Raw genomic sequence first — 17,140 nt, 5'->3', positions numbered from 1 at the left:
TAAGAACCCAAACCTTGATGTTTTAATTTTGCCTTATGGACCAATCCTGAGAAAAATAACAACCAAAACATAAAAAAAATATGCATTTGCCTTCAATTTTACAATACTGAGAGATACCTCAGCAGTAGGTTCCCCCCTCTTAATCCATTACATCGCTGCCTCTCTCTTCTTCCACCTCATCTCCTCTTCCTCTTCATCCTCTGGCACCCCTCTGATCTCTCTCTCTCTCTCTCTCTCTCTCTCTCTCTCTCTCTCTCTCTCTCTCTCTCTCGTTGAACACAGACGCTCTCTCCTTCCTACCTCGCAGACGTTTGGGTGCCACCGCCGCTGCATCCTATCTCTGACACTGTTTGTCTCTTTTTTTGACCCTTTTACTCCACAGAGACAAACGGGGTAAAAAGAGGAAAGAAGGAAAGAAGTGGCCGCTACGGGGCAACAATGACCCAGTCCTGACTAAAATTGAATGGATTAGCCAATCTATTCTGAGCGCTAATGAGATTAGAGACATGGGTCGCGGCGGCGTGGTACCTTTCGTTGAGCTCCTCGGGGAACATTTCCCCTGTCAACAGTCCTCCAGACGTGGAAATGCTGTTTTTGATATTGAAGATGCCGCGGGTGCCAGGGGACAATAACAGACCTTTGAATGCACACTCACCTGTGCCGCTTTTGTGGCGCGCGGATTCCTAGAAGTAGAAGTAGAAGTAGTAGTAGCAGCAGCAGTAGTAGTGGTAGTAGTATTAGTAAAGGAGGACAAAATGAAGTACCAGAAATACATCACGGTGATGCAGATGGCCATGGGAGTGACAGCCTCCAACAAAGACTGCCTCCCCACTAAGAGACAGCTGTGGTGAGTAGAGAGGAGGAGGAGGCGCGCGTGTGAATGGGAGCGTGCGTGAAAAGAGTGGCAAAGGTAGTGGTGTCTTTTCATGTGAAGAAAATAGCTTTAAAATTAGCCTATTAGCTTGGTTGTCATGAGAAGCTCCCTCCTTCCCCGGTGTCTCGTGTAAAGTTGAAGCTGAGCATCTGTTGGCGGAAGTCGGCTACCTCCATGTTTCATCAACTGTTTCATATTCATTCACACAGAGCAGGTATTTAGCCAGGGACGAGAGGTTTGTTCAGTAGCTTGCTGTGCAGCCGTACACGGTGCTACGTTCGTGCGTATGCGTGCGTGTCGTCCCTCTGTGTTTAGCCTATCTGTGTTTCGCTTGGTGGACTCCTGTTTGTTATGATCCGCTGGTGAGTTTTGCATGCAGCGGTCGGAGAAGCGGACAATACAGAGCAGGTGTATTTACAACAACAGTATAGAACAATGGTGAGCGCCGTCCGATCCAGTCCACTTTGAAATGATTTCAATTGTTGCACCTGCTCGCACTCCGGGTTTTTCTTCCCCTTTCTCCTTCATTTAGCGATCGTTCATTTGAAGCTGTGTGTAATTTTGTGATGTGTTATCCCAGTATGTCTCTGTTCTCAGATATATTTCTGTGAGCTAATGTAGATTGAAAAAAAAAAATGTCGGCTGGTTTCTCCACTCTCATAACTTATTCAGCTGCTTCATGCCTCCTGCATTTAGATCACAGTAATGATGCTAAGTGGTTTACCATTGTTGACTTCTTATGTGTCTGTGTTAATGTATGATTTTTTCCCACCTAGTTTAATTCGTACCAAAGTCTGTTATTATTTACCCATCTATTTTTCACCCAGCTGCATCCACCAAACGCACCTGCCCACTGCTTTTGTAAACATCTGTTACCATCAGTTTCGCTTTTCTTATTTTTGCCTTTTTTATTGGTACTGCATTGTAAGGATTGTTTTCATTATCAATTAAACTATTGGTTATTTTTAAGATAATCAATAAATCATTTGGTGTATAAAATGGTATAAAATAGCTTTAAAAAATAGCCATCACCGGGCTGGTGGGGTTTAAAGTGCCTACCATATACCAATGTCTACAGTTCGGCTTCGACCAGGGACCTTTGTTGCATGTCATTCCTCATTTCTCTCTCCCCTTGTTTCTTATCATCTAATAAAGCATAAAACTCCCCCAAATACTTTAAAATAGCCATCACAAGTTCCCAGAATCCAAGGTGACATTTTCAAAATGTTTGATTTGTCCAACCAACAGACTAAAATCCAAAAGATTTTCCCTTTACAACGACATAGGCTAGCGGCTGAAATCACAAGTTATCACAATACAATATTATATTGATTCTTTGGAAAAGGATACAGTATGTGTTGATATCACAATGTCTGCCACAATATGATTGCAATTTGATTTGGTTCAGGGGCATGAGATCGATATATCGATATCAACTCAAAGCAACTAAAATATTATTTAACAATTTTATTACTGAGCTCTTTCCAGACAAAAAAACCAAACTTTTTATTTTTTAAATAAAAAGAATAAATATGAAGTGGGAATTTTAAAATATAAGGTGCATCTTAAAGATGATATGCATCGATATTTTAAATTCACATCGATGATATTGGATCGTTGATCATTGAATCGATACATCGATCTAGATCGATGTATCGTTACACCCCTGATATAGACCTGATTAATCGATTTGTAGACATCGGCAACTGCTTTGATAGACAAATTTTTAAAGGTACATTGTGTAGGAATTTCTCCCATCTAGCGGTGAAATTGTATTTTGCATTCAAACGAATAGTGCTCTCTAGCGCCTCACTTTTTCAAATGCGTGTTGCAACTACGGTAGCCGTTATGTACCAAGAAGCTATGACAACATGTCTTCCAATAGCGCTTCATCAAGTTTTCTTTCAGGTGATGAGGTTCATTATTACAAACAAACTGGTTGGTCACGTTGCCTTTTTAATTCTGGTTCTAGCTTTTCCAATGTGAGGATTTGCTGCTTTTATTTGACTTATGTGATGGATAAAGACAAAATTAAACTCAAACTGTCGTTGCCAAGTAACGCTTCTGTCGTCCCTGTTGGAAAACCGAAAAAAAATGAACTGAATGAAGTTAAATCGGATGGAGGGATTTGGACACTCCTGTTTTTTTTGTCTTTAAGTTCTTCTTTTGTTCAAGATGGTATCTTGCTGATTTTAATTTATGGCGCTGGCCTGAATGGTCCGCTGCGGTTGGCTGGATATGCGATTGTGTGGACGCCGACTCTGGATGTGAATTAGCGTGTCCTAAAAGACTTACACGGTGATTTTGTATTTTGCATTAATGATATTAAGTTGTGGCTTTCACAAAACTTTCTTCATTTGAATGAAGCTAAAACTGAGTGTATCGTCTTTAGTACTTCAGGTATGCCTAACGATCCAGCTGTGAGTTTGGGAGCCCTGGCTTCATACTTTAAGCTAGCTGTCAAAAATCTGGGGGTTACTTTTGATTGCAACATGAAATTTGATAAGCAAATCAGCAATGTTAGAATGAGCTTTTTCCAGCTTCGTCTCCTGGCTAAAGTTAAACCCTTCCTTAACAAGCATGATCTAGAAAAGGCTATTCATGCTTTCATAAGTTCAAGGTTGGATTATTGTAATGCTCTCTATGTTGGTCTGACCCAGACCTCCATCTCACGACTTCAACTTGTACAAAATGCTGCTGCTCGCTTTTCAACAAATACATCTAGACGCGCACACATCACTCCCGTTCTCTACACCCTACATTGGCTCCCTGTGCGTTATAGAATCGATTTTAAGATTTTTTTGTTTGTTTTCAAGGCCTTAAATGGCCTGGCCCCGGAGTATCTGTCCGAGATCTTAACCCTGCGTGAGCACAACCGGTCCTTGCGGTCCTCAAATCAGCTGGTTTTAGAAGTCCCAAGGTCAAAGTACAAACGGTGGGGTGATCAGACTTTTGCAGTCGCTGCCCCGACACTCTGGAACAAGTTACCCCCTGAAATTCGGACGACTACAGATGTAGTGCTTTTTAGGTCTAAACTCAAAACTTATCTGTTTAGAATGGCTTTTAATACGTAATAGTGGTGTGACAATTTCCCTCTCCTATTTCTATGTAACCTTTTCTGATTTTATTGTTTCTATGTTTCATTCTTTTTATTGTATGATATGTTATATGATGCGTGTTTTAGTCTTGGTTTCTGATGTGAAGCACTTTGGATACCTTTTGGTTACTGTAAAGTGCTATATAAATAAATGTTGATTGATTGATTGATTAATTGAAAACACAGCGTTTGATAGACATTTTTCACCATTTTCTGACATTTTATAAACCAAACAACTAGTTGATTCATTGAGAAATAACCACCAGATTCTTAAATAATGAAAATAATTGTTAATTGTTGTTAAAATCCTTACATTTGAGAAGCCAGAAGCAGAAAATGACTGTGTATTATTGTCTTGTAAATCTCTTAAAAGATTAGCTGTATCTCAAAATGTCATTATTCTAAGTAAATGATGTCAGTCAACTAACCGATTAATTGACCAATCGTTTTGTACATTTAGTAAATCAGTTGGTTGATATTAGGAAACAAGAGGTTGATGTTAACTCATTAATTCATCATGACCGTTTTTAATTGCTCTTTAATTTTTCATGTAAAGCACTTTGTGTAAAAGTTGCCTTTCCTTACAACCTCAGCCTGTCAGTCAGTCCCCAGGGCACAGAAACCACCGTTGTGCCTGCTCGTCTCAGAGGAAGTGTAATGTCAACAGCACCGCAACTGCTTTCGGCTCGCTATTAATATCATATCACAGTGAAAGATGTCTGCGTGAAGTTTTGGAAAACCTGTAACCACAATTGAAACTGCTTTATCGGCATTGCCGTGACTCACTGTGACTTCAACAAAACTGCAGAGCTGACGTAGTTTGCTCCGTCCGAACCTCTGCGCGTGTGTGTGTGTCGGACCTCTGCTCTCTGTCAATATGCAGAGAGGACAGATAAGCTTGCGCTTACTCTCAGGTACCGAAATTTGGCACCGTTTGATTTTACGTGAACCAATACTCGGTAGTACCAACGTGATTCGGTCCGTACCGGTAAAAGTACAGGTTTCGGTACCCAACCTTAGGCATAAGCCTGCCATTAGCTGGCTATTTCAGTCGGCAATCTCCTCCCATTCCGCTATCTCCACTATTTTCCAAGGGCACCTTCACTGCATCCAGGGCTTAGCGCCGCCCAAGACAATTGTGATTGTTTTAAGCCAGCACATTTTCCCCCCTATAGTAGAATGATAATGGGTGCTTCCAGACCATTCTCAAGCGCTTACACAGCGCTGTGTGGTCCGACTACACGATACTACATTGTGGTAAACTCTGTAAGTCTCTTCCTTTTCCTCACTGATGTTAGGAGCCTCATACATTTAAAAAAAGGAAAATCCAAAAACAATACAGAGGAGAGTAGTGTTCAGTCTAATAATAGGCCCTCAAAATTCATACAATGGGCACATTCAGTTCTTCTCCTTCTGTAATCCACATAGATAACATTAAGCACAAGGTATAATCCTTCTAGATTGGCATTACTTCACAGTGAGAAGACAAACACTGGTTTATTGTAATGAATGTCCAAGCTGGTTCCTGTTGAGTTCATCCTATATATAGGAACAAGCCTTAGCAACACATCTGACTGAATCACAAGTCATCACACAGGGGAAAAGGATTGGGTTTCTCCTCTTAGCTCATGACTGCTGTCAAATGTGTTGCAAAGGACACAATGGTGACTTGATTTTGACACTTCTCCCTTAAGAGAGGAGCGGCGGTTTGTCTGAGGCCATCACATCATGGTGGGGGAAGGGGCACAGCCATTAAAACAGGATTACTGTATCGCCTCCGACAGCCACTTTAACGAAGGGAAGCTGAACCAACGCGTGCCTGCAGTATAGGTTTCATGGAGTCACCCCATGCATTCACTTGCATGCCATGTCTGTCTTTATTCATGGTGAAGTCAGAGCCTAGAATCAGTAGGCTTGCAAGCACGCAAGTAACTCACTTACTTTGAATACACAGATTGAAGTGAACAATGTAAGATTTAAAATTGAAAGATGTTACTAAAAAACCCAAGTTTACATCAATTGCTTGATAGTCAAGTTTATATCCAGATGCATGCTAACCTTTGAGCTAATGGGAGTAGCAATATAGTAGATGCATGCTGGAGGGACTTTGTTGGTTTTAGCTCTATCCATTCATCCACCTCCATCCCTCCATTTGTTATAACCGCCTATGCCCAGGAAAACATATTTATTCCGCCATTGTTAAACATAAACATGCAATTTTTATTCAGTGCACTACTTTGCATCAAGTTCCCTCTTTGACCTTTGTGGCAAAAGTACAGAATCCAAACATCAAAAGAAACCAGACTGAGCAGTTTTTACCTTAATATATGATAAGATAAAGTATACTTTACTTTTACTTTACTTTACAACTGGTGGTCCATTGAGTTGAGAGTTGCGATGAAGGACATGCTGCAGGAACAAATGTTAATGGTGAAATCTAAGACATAGCACAAGTTTTGGCTCCTATAAGAGTCACAGCAAAGAATACAGGAGCAAGATGATCTATAACTCACTCAGGGCACGCTCAGGTAATGTTTTTATAGCAACATAAAACACAAAGGGAGGCAACATAGTTGTTCCTTAAACCAAAACAAGGAGACACAATGAAGACATCACTTATTATAGATGAGGAGGAGGTTGTGCGCCAGATGGTTTTATGATCTTCCAAAAAAACACTCGACCCCCTTAAAAAAATGCTTACTTTGTAGCATTTACACCAAACTGCATTCGCCATTTCAATTGGTATAATGTTCCTGAGGCAATACGAGTTACATTTAAATATATTAACAAAACAAAAACAATAACAATAACCTTGGTATATCCTTGTGTATTAAGAGAGCCCATTCAAAAAGTGGCTTTCTCACTAAGTCATCTGGAATTCATTCATCAGCATTGTTAATCGAGTTATGCTTGATCCGATTACAACCTCAATGTTAGATTACTTGGTTAAGGTTTTTAGCTGTAATAATATGAGTATTGTTTTATTCTGATTATAGTCAAATAAATAGAGTTTATATGAAGGCACTGAATAACAACAAACAGAAGGTTCTACAGTATATGACTCCATTACTCTGCACAAAAACATTTTATTAAACGAAACACGGTGGTCTGTAATAACGACAGCCCTGTAATTAGTTTGAGATGATCCATAAATAATAATTAGCCTGATGACGTGTGTTTAAACTGGTCACAGCTCTTCCTAACATGTGGGTGTATTGTCTTGTATTGTGTGCCAGATGTCTACTCTGCTCCCAATGACAGCTACGCCTGGTGTTCTCAGTCCACCTGCTTAATGATGCATAAAGTCAGCATCCCTTCTTCCCCCCAACACACACACGCATGCAGCAGCCCTTCTGCCCTCTGATTTGCCTGTTCACACGTCCTCCCTCCCAGCTCTTCAGAGGAACACACACGTTAAACAACTCCTGTCCTACCCCCTCCACTCTTCCAGTTCCATTCATGGAGGCCATGATGCGTAATCTCACACAAACTGACAGTGCAGCGCATTAGTTACCTCAGCAGGAGCCCAAGTCTAGGGTGGGCCTGTCATGATAATCAGTACTTTTCTGAAAAACATGCTGAAATACTATCTTTTTTCTCTCTGTCTCACTTTTTTAAATTTTTTTTTATTAAAGTCATGAAATATGATCTTAAACACACAAATCCTGACTTCATGCCAGTCTTTGAACACACTACTGTTACTCTCCATAGTTCTTTATAGGGTATATCCAAAGGTGCACACAACACGTGTTTGTGTGTTTTTGTATTCACTGTTTCTGTCCATTAGGAACTCGCATGTTCTTATTTTGGCAGAACGCTTGTAATCTCCTCTCAGATGGTTTATGCCACTAAAGGGAACAGATTACACAGGGTTTATTGACTCATGTTTCACCCCCACCCACTCTCCGAGCTTCCTGTGGGTGTGTGTTTACGTGTTTGTTTGTGGGTGTGTGTGAGTGTAGATGGGTTAGGGCCTTTAGTGATAACTTTTCAGGCCCAATATGAATGCTGATAACCGTGAAATTTTACTTTTTGTGCTTCTCCTTTGTTGAACGGCTACTGTTTAATGCAAAAAATTATCAGATTACTCATGTTAATGTATTTGTTACTTTATTTGTACCCATAGGTACCAGACTAAGTACAATCTGTAATAATACAGCATTTCACTCCAGTTTATAATTTTTCCCTTTTACGCCTTCCGCCCCTGAAGACGACAAACTTTTAAGGTTTGTGCTGTATACAGCTTTAGACAATCTGCCTTGCACTGTGTCTGGATTTTTTTTTTATAACTGGGCGTTCTTTTGTATTCTAAAAGGAGAGTCTAATCTACCAATGCTTATATGACATGCTCATATTCATGTAGCTGTCCAAAGTAATAACAAGTTCCACATAGGGCTACTCATCAAAAAAAAGATAGAAAGGATTTTCTTTTTCAAATAAATGTGGCAGAATGGTCAGAGCGTCGGGCATTTTTATGAGTACCTTTGCTATGGCAACGGACTTACTTCCATATAAATATCCTAACTGGCTAACTAGCCAGCTGTCCGCTTATTTGCTGGCTGGCTTGCTGGTTCCACTGTGCTTTCTTGCAACATTGGCTACAGAAAATGAGCCGTACAACGGGCTGGGTCTTACGGTTCGCTGACCCCCATCGGCTCTCTGGAGAATGTCTCCCGAGCTGCATCAGCCCACTCTCCTCCCAGCGAGCTGCAACACACTTTACGTGTACTGATTGAAAACAAAGTCAGGCTAGCATGGTTGGGTTGACAGAAAACAACAACAACAGAAAGGTTGCCCAACACACCGCCGAAGCTTTTGGGGCGCAAATTGCACATTTCAATGTATGTTCTGCATGTGCCAAGACATAAAGTGTACTTTATTAGACTTGTAACTTCTGTAGAGCAGGGTATTGAACCTTAATACTTGTGGATTACTGACCTAAATGTCAGGTATTACAACCTGAAAAGATGTTTCTTCTTTGAGCAAATATTTATTGAGTTTAAAGTTTAAATTGTATTTTATTCAGGCATTTTTATACTCCTCAAAATAAGGTATAAAATGTATTTATAAATATTTAGCATTGTTACCAAAACTCAAGTATTGCATTGGCACCGGTATTGAAATATTTGAAATGATATTGAGCCATATTCGGTTGATAAGGTGCGTACCAATCTGAACTATCTGTACTTTCCTGTTACTGCTCGGTGCAAATGTGACTACCCTGCAGCCGTGTCCTCCCTAAGTCTGACTGCAGCTCTTACACACATGCATGTCTGGATTCATGTAATGGTGAGCCTAACTAAGGGTCTGCTGGTAATGGCTGCTTACAGAGCCTTTTGGTGATGGTAACAAAGGCCTATCAGAGACTCATCGTCTCCAGTCAGAGCCAGACGGCGAGCAGCAATGACTTTTAGAATCTGTGAGTCACACGTTCTCGGCCTCTGGTGACTCCCGACTGTCACGATGGCTCACAGGGGACTGACAAGATGGAATCCATCACTGCTGTCCCACAAATAGAGAAGGACACAGTAGAGGGGATCCACTTTGGTCTGACAGAGAACTCAATCTATTCTCTTTCTTCCTTTCCTCTGCTTGGCAGATTTATATCCGTCAGTCAATTTTAATATTTTCTAATGTTACTTAATTGAGGCATTTAATCTTTCTTAATATGATGTAATATCATTATACTGCAGTGTAGTACAGACTGTCTGGAACTCAGAAAGTGGCTGAAATAAGTCTTTGCCTAGTGAAGCACCCTTAGTGATTATCATTTTTTATTTAGTATGTCCTCTATTCCAGTAAGATTTCATATCAACTAACCAATCAAATAATTTATGACTACACAGTGTTGCAAACCATACTTCCTATTACATATTACATATTACACCTACATATTACCTACTTAAATTAAGATACAATACCTAAAAGGCTAAGCCCATTAACTGCAAATCACATATTATTGCTGACCATTACTTAAAGGCAGGGTTGGTTATGTTGAAAAGCTAGCAAGATTTGAAAGTAACATCTCCTCCCCTCGTTTTTACAGGATACGATGTACCAGCAAGATAACAATTTTCAAGAAATAGATGGAGCCACACTAACAGCTAATTACACTTATTACTACTGTCACCTCTTCCTGTGTTTGTTGATATATCATTTAAGACTTGCTGATCTCCCTGTAAAGGACAGTTATCTGTAAAAATCAAAACATGCTTATGGTTGGTTGTTGGGATGGTGTATGTGGTATACAATAGGTATGGCAGCATCTCAGGCTACTTTTATCACAACTTGTCTTCACTGCAGACCTCTGCTCATACATTGAGATTTAATGTGCCCTGAAGTTGAATTTGTGTTTGTATTGATGTGTGTTATGCACACATGACCTGCCTGTTACCCTCCTCTCCACAGGGGTCAGACAGCACTCGGACATGAGCGTTGTCCTGCCTTGTTTGATACATGTCTATATGCCTAATCTGGTCTGCCCATCTGTCAGGCCTGTCTGGCCATATCAGAGTCTTGATCTTGCCACAGATTTTCAGTCGCATCCTTGTCTGCCCAGGTGACTTTCAAAGAGCTTACAGGCTCCAACTAGTACATAAAAAGCTTTGATATGTTTCCTTGTATTCTTTTCTTTCTCCTTTTGCATATGTTTTCAAGGATGTCATTAGCCAGCCAACATATGTGTCATTTGTTTCATTCTTCTGTTAGGGAGGGTTTGTGAGGTTATCTTAATAAAGTAGGATGTGTCATGCACCTCTTTTCACCACTTCCCCTCTGATGTAGAAGGGGGCCCGTGAGCAGAATGATGCATGTTCATCGGCTGCCATCACTTCTAGCTGAACAGTCAGGCATTACGAAGCAGTGAGAATGACCTCAGCCATACGCTGACAGTGTCCCTCTGTATTTTGTCCCTTTGCATTATGGTCTTTCTCCTTTTGCCTTTCGGGCCCCTTTTTTTTCACCTCTGCCTCTCAGCCCTATGCTCCTTCATGCTTATTTCACCTGTCTCTTTTAGTTTCTGCTTCTCTGTCTCTTTGCTCCTATTTTTCCCACCTGTGCAATAGTGGCACTTTAGTTAGTGAGTGTTTTTACATGGAAAGTAAACCAAATGACCAGCATACTGGCAGGGAAAGCTTGTTTGAATAGGTCTGAGAATCTAAATGGAAGAGGAAAAGTCAGTGGAGCTATTTTGGATGCACCACTGTCGCTCAATAAACTGGAAGATATGAACAAAGGCAAATCCCAGGATCAAAAGGCATCCCGTCAAAGCTCTGTTTAACATTTTGGTCAGAGCACAGTCCATTGTTATTAGATGTGATATAAAAGCAGTTGAAGAGAAAAACATTGTAAGGCACTCTTCTCTATTTAGAGCCACCTGGGCAGAGGAGGACAGGAAATCTGTGATGGGATCATGTCTCTGGTATGTATTTGTGTGACTGGGAGCATTGCTGCTTAGGTAAAAGTGTCAGGATGAGGATGAGACACACCTGCTTTTGTCCCTGTAGCCCTCACTGAGCGGAACCAATTGTTCAGCAAAGTGCTCTCCATCTAAAAATCTGTCATAACATAATACCTCTGTGGTAACAGGAGGATGTACTACCCTATTAACCCCCCAACCCCTTTAACACCCATGGAGCAGGCTAGTTAAACTGGTGTTTACAAGCTTATAAAAAATATGTCACTGGTTTACATTAAAATATGTGCTCAAATGTTAAATATAGCTGACCATTCTGTAGATGACTGATGACGTGTAAATCTGTTTGGGCACAATTTTATATACACTATAGAGTATAGAACAGGAAATATGAGCACGAAGGTAAATAAGTGACCTGGAACATTGTATTTTGACAAAATAATCCTATCTCAAGGTCCTTCTATATGAAAAACACCTTAATATGAGGCTTTACAGTAATGTTAATCTGAAGTATATGCTGTAAGGGATTGATTTGCAATGACAGCTCAGTATTATGTTCTAGTTTTTAATATGTGTTGGTAATATAATATACTATATATTTTTATATATATAGTATTTTCAAAATCTCTTATCACAACACTGTCACATTATTGTTGTGTTGTGGCAGATTATGCAATGAACCGTAACCACATCATATACACTATATATATATATATATTCTTTTGCCTTTAAAAAAAAAAAGAAATTGCACTTGTACGACAACTAGGCAAACTCCAACTGCTGATGAAGTTCATGTGATATGACTGAAACCTCCAGAACAGCTACTAAATGGATGCAGTGTTGAGATTCTTTGGTCAACTGCTGTTTCAAAATCCCAAAATGAACTTTGATAATCTTTTGATGATGTTCTTATAGTGTGATGTTAGGCTGTATTGCTGCAACAAAAGCCTTTTTTGTATTCATTCATATTTTTTGATAAATGTAGTCATTTGTAATTATGCTTTAACAATATTATAACTGAAGAACACATTTTTTTCTGCTGATTCCTTAATCTATGAATTAACTAATAATTGTTCTATAATTAGTCTCTAACATTTACACATTGCTGGGATGAGGTAATCTAAAGCTTTGCTAATGACCTCTTAAATTCAGGGCTGGAGGGAAATTCTCTATTTTGGGCTGAAGTCTCATGTAATATTCATAAACTTCACCTCTCACTGCAGTCAGTGCCTAATGGTTCTTGTTATTTCTTTATTTTTGTGCTGTAAGATGCCAGCATTGCCTGTTGTTTGCACTGAAGGGGTCCCTTTGTGTACGCATTGTGAGTGCACTCCAGCCTGTTTGTGAGTTTCTCCATATTTCTCCAGAGGCAGTGAAAAGTGAAACTAACTTCTGTCTGCACAGACAGTACGACTGTGACTAATCCACTGGCTTGCATGGCGCAATATATCTTCCTAAAATCTTGCAGCATCACTGATGAAAAATCATTCATAGGCCAGCGGCAAGTGAGCAGTCATGCTTCTGCTCCTTCTGGTGTCCTGTATAGTTTTAATATTTGTACACAAATAAACAAAATGCAGTGTTTCTGTCTTAACAAGTCAAGTCAAAAATAGCACAATGGACATCTGCTAAAAGTAAATACATGTGCAGCTTTGCTTTTTTCAAAGTCATTCAGAATCACATGATTCTGGAAAATTTTCATTGCAAGTCAAATTACAAAGTGCACTTCAAATTATATTACATTTTTACTCGTCGTCAGAAACTTTCATAGCAAAATATACAGTGTAAAGGAAACACTGTATCCAATCCTTGAGTCCAATCGTCCATGTTTCATTGTCTCACTTTCCTCCTGTTTCTCCTAAGTGATGTTATTTATTAGTAGAGGATTAGTGAGTAAGCTACAGGTTGTAAAGTGCCCTCCTTGAGTCACACATATACAATCCATGTCAGCTCTTCTCATTCTTAGAAACAGTGTTAAAACCCAGATAGCTTCATAAGCTGCTGCTGGATGTGTGAATGGAATCCCCTTGTAAAAGCAACACTGGGATTACAGTGACAGAGATTCAGTGTTTGTGTGGAGTTAATAAATACACACGTGTGTGGGCATTGTGCACAGAACACAGTAGTGGACAGGGATTGAATGGCACTAATTACATATTAGGAACTATGAAGTACTCTTGGACTGTAACAGAGTAGTCAGCATTATTGGAACCATATGTAACTATAAGCATTAAGGCCCTTGAACATACAGCACGTCGGGAATAAACGGCAAGAAAATGACCAAATGAATCATATGTTTTGAAAAAGCCCTGCACTTGAGAGGAGCCAATCTGATGTCAGTCATGCCTATTATAGCGAGTGGATGTCTCAGTGGACGGTGGACAGACTAGCCCAGAACCAGTGCCAGCACCTCGCACCTTTGTGGACTTCTAAGCATCCATTTAGAAGAACATGTGTTATCCTTTTACTGCTAACTTGGTCTGAAGTGCCAATATCCGAGTTTGGTTTTATGGACTTAACCAAAGAGCACCAGCTGCTGCCAGACGTAAACAGTAAGGTGATCTGCCTTCATTGTTACGTTGCCATGTTGCCTGTTGCGATTGGATGAATCTGTTTTTATCAAGAGCTTTTATCCAGTCTTCTCCTTTCCCAGAGAGACTGACAAGCTGTCAGTCAGTAGGTTTATCTTGACAAAAAAATTGTCCATCCTCTCTTTTAGCAGCTTGCTATGTGAGTGCACTGCTGGTCTGGCTATAGGGCTGCAACTAATGATTATTTGTATTAATCTTTAGATTATTTTCACGTTTGACTGATTAATCATTTACTCTATAAAATGTCCGTAAATTGTGAAACATGCTCGTCGCCATTTCCCAGCAATGACACTTAAACACCAAAAGATGTAATGTAGAAAAGCATAAATTAAAAGAAGTTGACACAGGTCTGTAAATGTTTGGATTTTTGCTTGAAAAGTAATCTCAAAAATGATTTGATTATTAAAATAGTTTATGCTTAATTTTCTGTGAATTGACTAATGTATTTATCGGCTGATTGTTTTAACTCCAGTTGGCTACATTGAGTTTGTTGTAGATTGCAGAAGCTAATTATGCACAATACACTCAACATACAGTATATAACATTTTTTGTCTGCTAGCCCTAGTAGTCATTAGTCCACATGTATGTAGGGTTATAAACTTCCATCTCAAAACATTTCCCTTTTTAAATAACTTTGGTCCACTCCATTCTTTGTATTTTATTTTATTTTATTTTTTATTTTAGGCATGTGGTTGAAAATTGTCAGAATTACAGTGAGTGGTTTTTTTCTTAGCAATTCACCTTAAGTTAACTTGGATTTAATTCCCTTCCTTTGCAGCCATACATGTAAGAAACAAAGCAGCTTCGTTGTGGCTTAATAATAGAAGACAAGTGGATGCTCCATACCTATTCTCCATCTGCAAGCTTCCCGCTGACATTCAGCCCAATTATTCACACATGCTGGAATGCAAGTACAGCCAACAGGAAAGGATGTCCTTTAAAATGTAAAGACAGCAAGATGAAAGTTATGTCACTTAAATCTAGGCATCTTTATGTTTTCCCTCAGATATGCACCAGTGCCTGCTAGCAGTGTGGATTGTTCTTGACGTGGTCATTGTGAATCATGTGTTATTTAATGGCTGTGGTTACATCAAGTTGTTGAGCCCACAGCTATACAACATAAGAAACATTCAAGAGTTTAAGCCATGCACAGATGTCTCAGATGTGTTTGTACTATACATTAAACTTTGATTAAAATGTAACAGGTACATGTAGGTGACACACAGTACATTTAAATGCACTTACATCTTCATTAACAGATTCTTTGGGCACAAAAAAGCTGTAAAGACTACCCAGACATACTATCACCTTATGACAAACGTGTTTGCAACCAGTTACCTATTAAAACATCCAGCAGATTCAGAGCAACATTAGCATTAATTTGAAGTCAGACCACATGGCCTATTAACTATTAAGGCAAATATCTGGCTCTTAAGCATTTACTTACAATGTTCAGCAGCTAAAAACAGCTTCCTGCTGCTGCTGCTGAAAACAACACTGATGCAGCTTTAAATACCCTGATTATTGTCGACTTTCTGCAGTAACCTGAGTTCAGTAAGGGATTGGGTAAAGGATTAAAGTGCCCATATTATGAAAAAAACACTTTTTCTGGGATTTGGGGTGTTAGTTTGTGTGTCTGGTGCTTCCACACGCATACAAACTTGGAAAAAAAAACATCCATGCTGTTTTGAGTGAGATGCGTGTTTCTGAATGTGTCCTGCCTTCAGTCTCCGGGTGAGCTGTTCAAAATCTGCACGGCTTTTTACGTCACTAGCCGAAACGAGGTGGCTAACCGTAGCATCCTAGCTCGTTCTGAATGGCAAAACACTGCTACAGCACACACTAGTTCACCATAATCTACAAAAGAACTACTTACATGTCCCTATTCTGCAGGTATTCCACGCAAAGTTGGAAGTGCGCCCTCCTTTAAAAGAAGTCTCCCAGCTAATCCTGCCTTGTACTACTGAAGTTGTAGAAACAAACAGCTAGCTAGATGATGTGATCTTACCTAGCGACTGCGCATGTGCGACTGCCAACAAAGATGTTACAGCAGTGAGAGGTCTCACTCTGTAGCTAAAACAGAGACCTGAACACAGGGTGAAAAGAGGAGCTGCAGTACAACAAAAATATGGTGTTTTTTGAAAATGAAACCATGTAAAACTATTCTGGTACAACCTCAAAATACAATTATGAACCTGAAAATGAGCATAATATGGCCACTTTAAGAGAAACCTAGGAAACACATCTATATTTCTGCAAAGAAACTTGGTTTCTCTGTTTGTTTTTGTTTTCTCTTTTCAAGAGAAGATGTGTGCGACTTCAGACAGGCAATGTGGCAGTAAATAAAAGCTATTATGATCATCAATGTTGCCATCACTAAAAATTATGTATTATCCTGCTTTGCCGACGTGGCCTGCATCATTTCTGATATAATCTTTGTTTCTCAGGGTGACCCCGCAAGATGAAGAAACATCCCCCTCAGGTGCTCCCGGGTGTTCGGATGAGCCTACAGGTGCTACCGGTGGCGCTGGTGCTATGGCAATTACTGCCACCTCCACCCTCTCGTTGCCCATGAGCCAAGGTAAACCTTCCCTGCGCCGCATCAAAGGCCGCATTCACCGCAGCAAGAGCCTGGACAGCATGGATCTGCTTGACTCCAATGTAAGGCTCACTCACGACTGGATCACATCAACTTAACATGTACACACATTGGAGGAGTGCAGGATACTAAGGTTGCAACTAATAATTATCTATTAATCTGCTGATTATTTTCTCTCATTTCAAAAGCTGTAACCAGCAAATATTTGGCATTTGGCTTAAAAAATGACGAAAAAATGATTTGATTATCAAAAACTGTAATTTATCTTTCTAGTTTGTGTTGCAGCCCCTAATGGAGACAGAGAGATGTTGAAGGAACACAATTTTTTATTTAAAAGACCCACTCATCTAAAATAATAATAACATATACTACCTCAGAGGGGGGTGCTGGGAAAATCCTTTTCTGAAAATATCGTTGTTGTTTTGATTTTTTGTATTTCTGTAGCAATATTATTTTATAGGCCTGCATTAAATATAAGCTGTGATTACATTTACTAAATTACAGTTACTGTATTTCAAGGCAGAATAAATGTCAGAGAAGTCCAAACACATTTTTTTCTCCTAA

At 39.7% G+C, this 17,140-nt stretch overlaps 1 protein-coding gene across 1 annotated transcript; it reads left to right on the top strand.

The window, feature by feature from the left end:
• The first annotated feature begins 314 nt into the window (after window positions 1–314).
• Window positions 315–16,674, top strand: LOC144523178 (uncharacterized). The gene is made up of 2 exons (XM_078258569.1): window positions 315–847; window positions 16,425–16,674. Exons 1-2 carry the CDS (start codon window positions 756–758, stop codon window positions 16,672–16,674), a joined length of 342 nt encoding a protein of 113 aa, XP_078114695.1. The 5' UTR covers window positions 315–755.
• The last annotated feature ends 466 nt before the right edge of the window (window positions 16,675–17,140 follow it).

This window comes from Sander vitreus, chromosome 1 (genome assembly GCF_031162955.1).
Source record: "Sander vitreus isolate 19-12246 chromosome 1, sanVit1, whole genome shotgun sequence".
Taxonomy (NCBI): domain Eukaryota; kingdom Metazoa; phylum Chordata; class Actinopteri; order Perciformes; family Percidae; genus Sander; species Sander vitreus.
This window is presented reverse-complemented; position numbering and strand designations above follow the sequence as displayed.

Excerpts from the sequence above, each read along its gene's own strand:
- LOC144523178 (XM_078258569.1), top strand. The coding sequence starts at position 756 with ATGAAGTACCAGAAATACATCACGGTGATGCAGATGGCCATGGGAGTG. Across the intron at positions 848-16,424 it reads CCCACTAAGAGACAGCTGTG|GGTGACCCCGCAAGATGAAG; the intron begins GTGAGTAGAGAG and ends TTTGTTTCTCAG.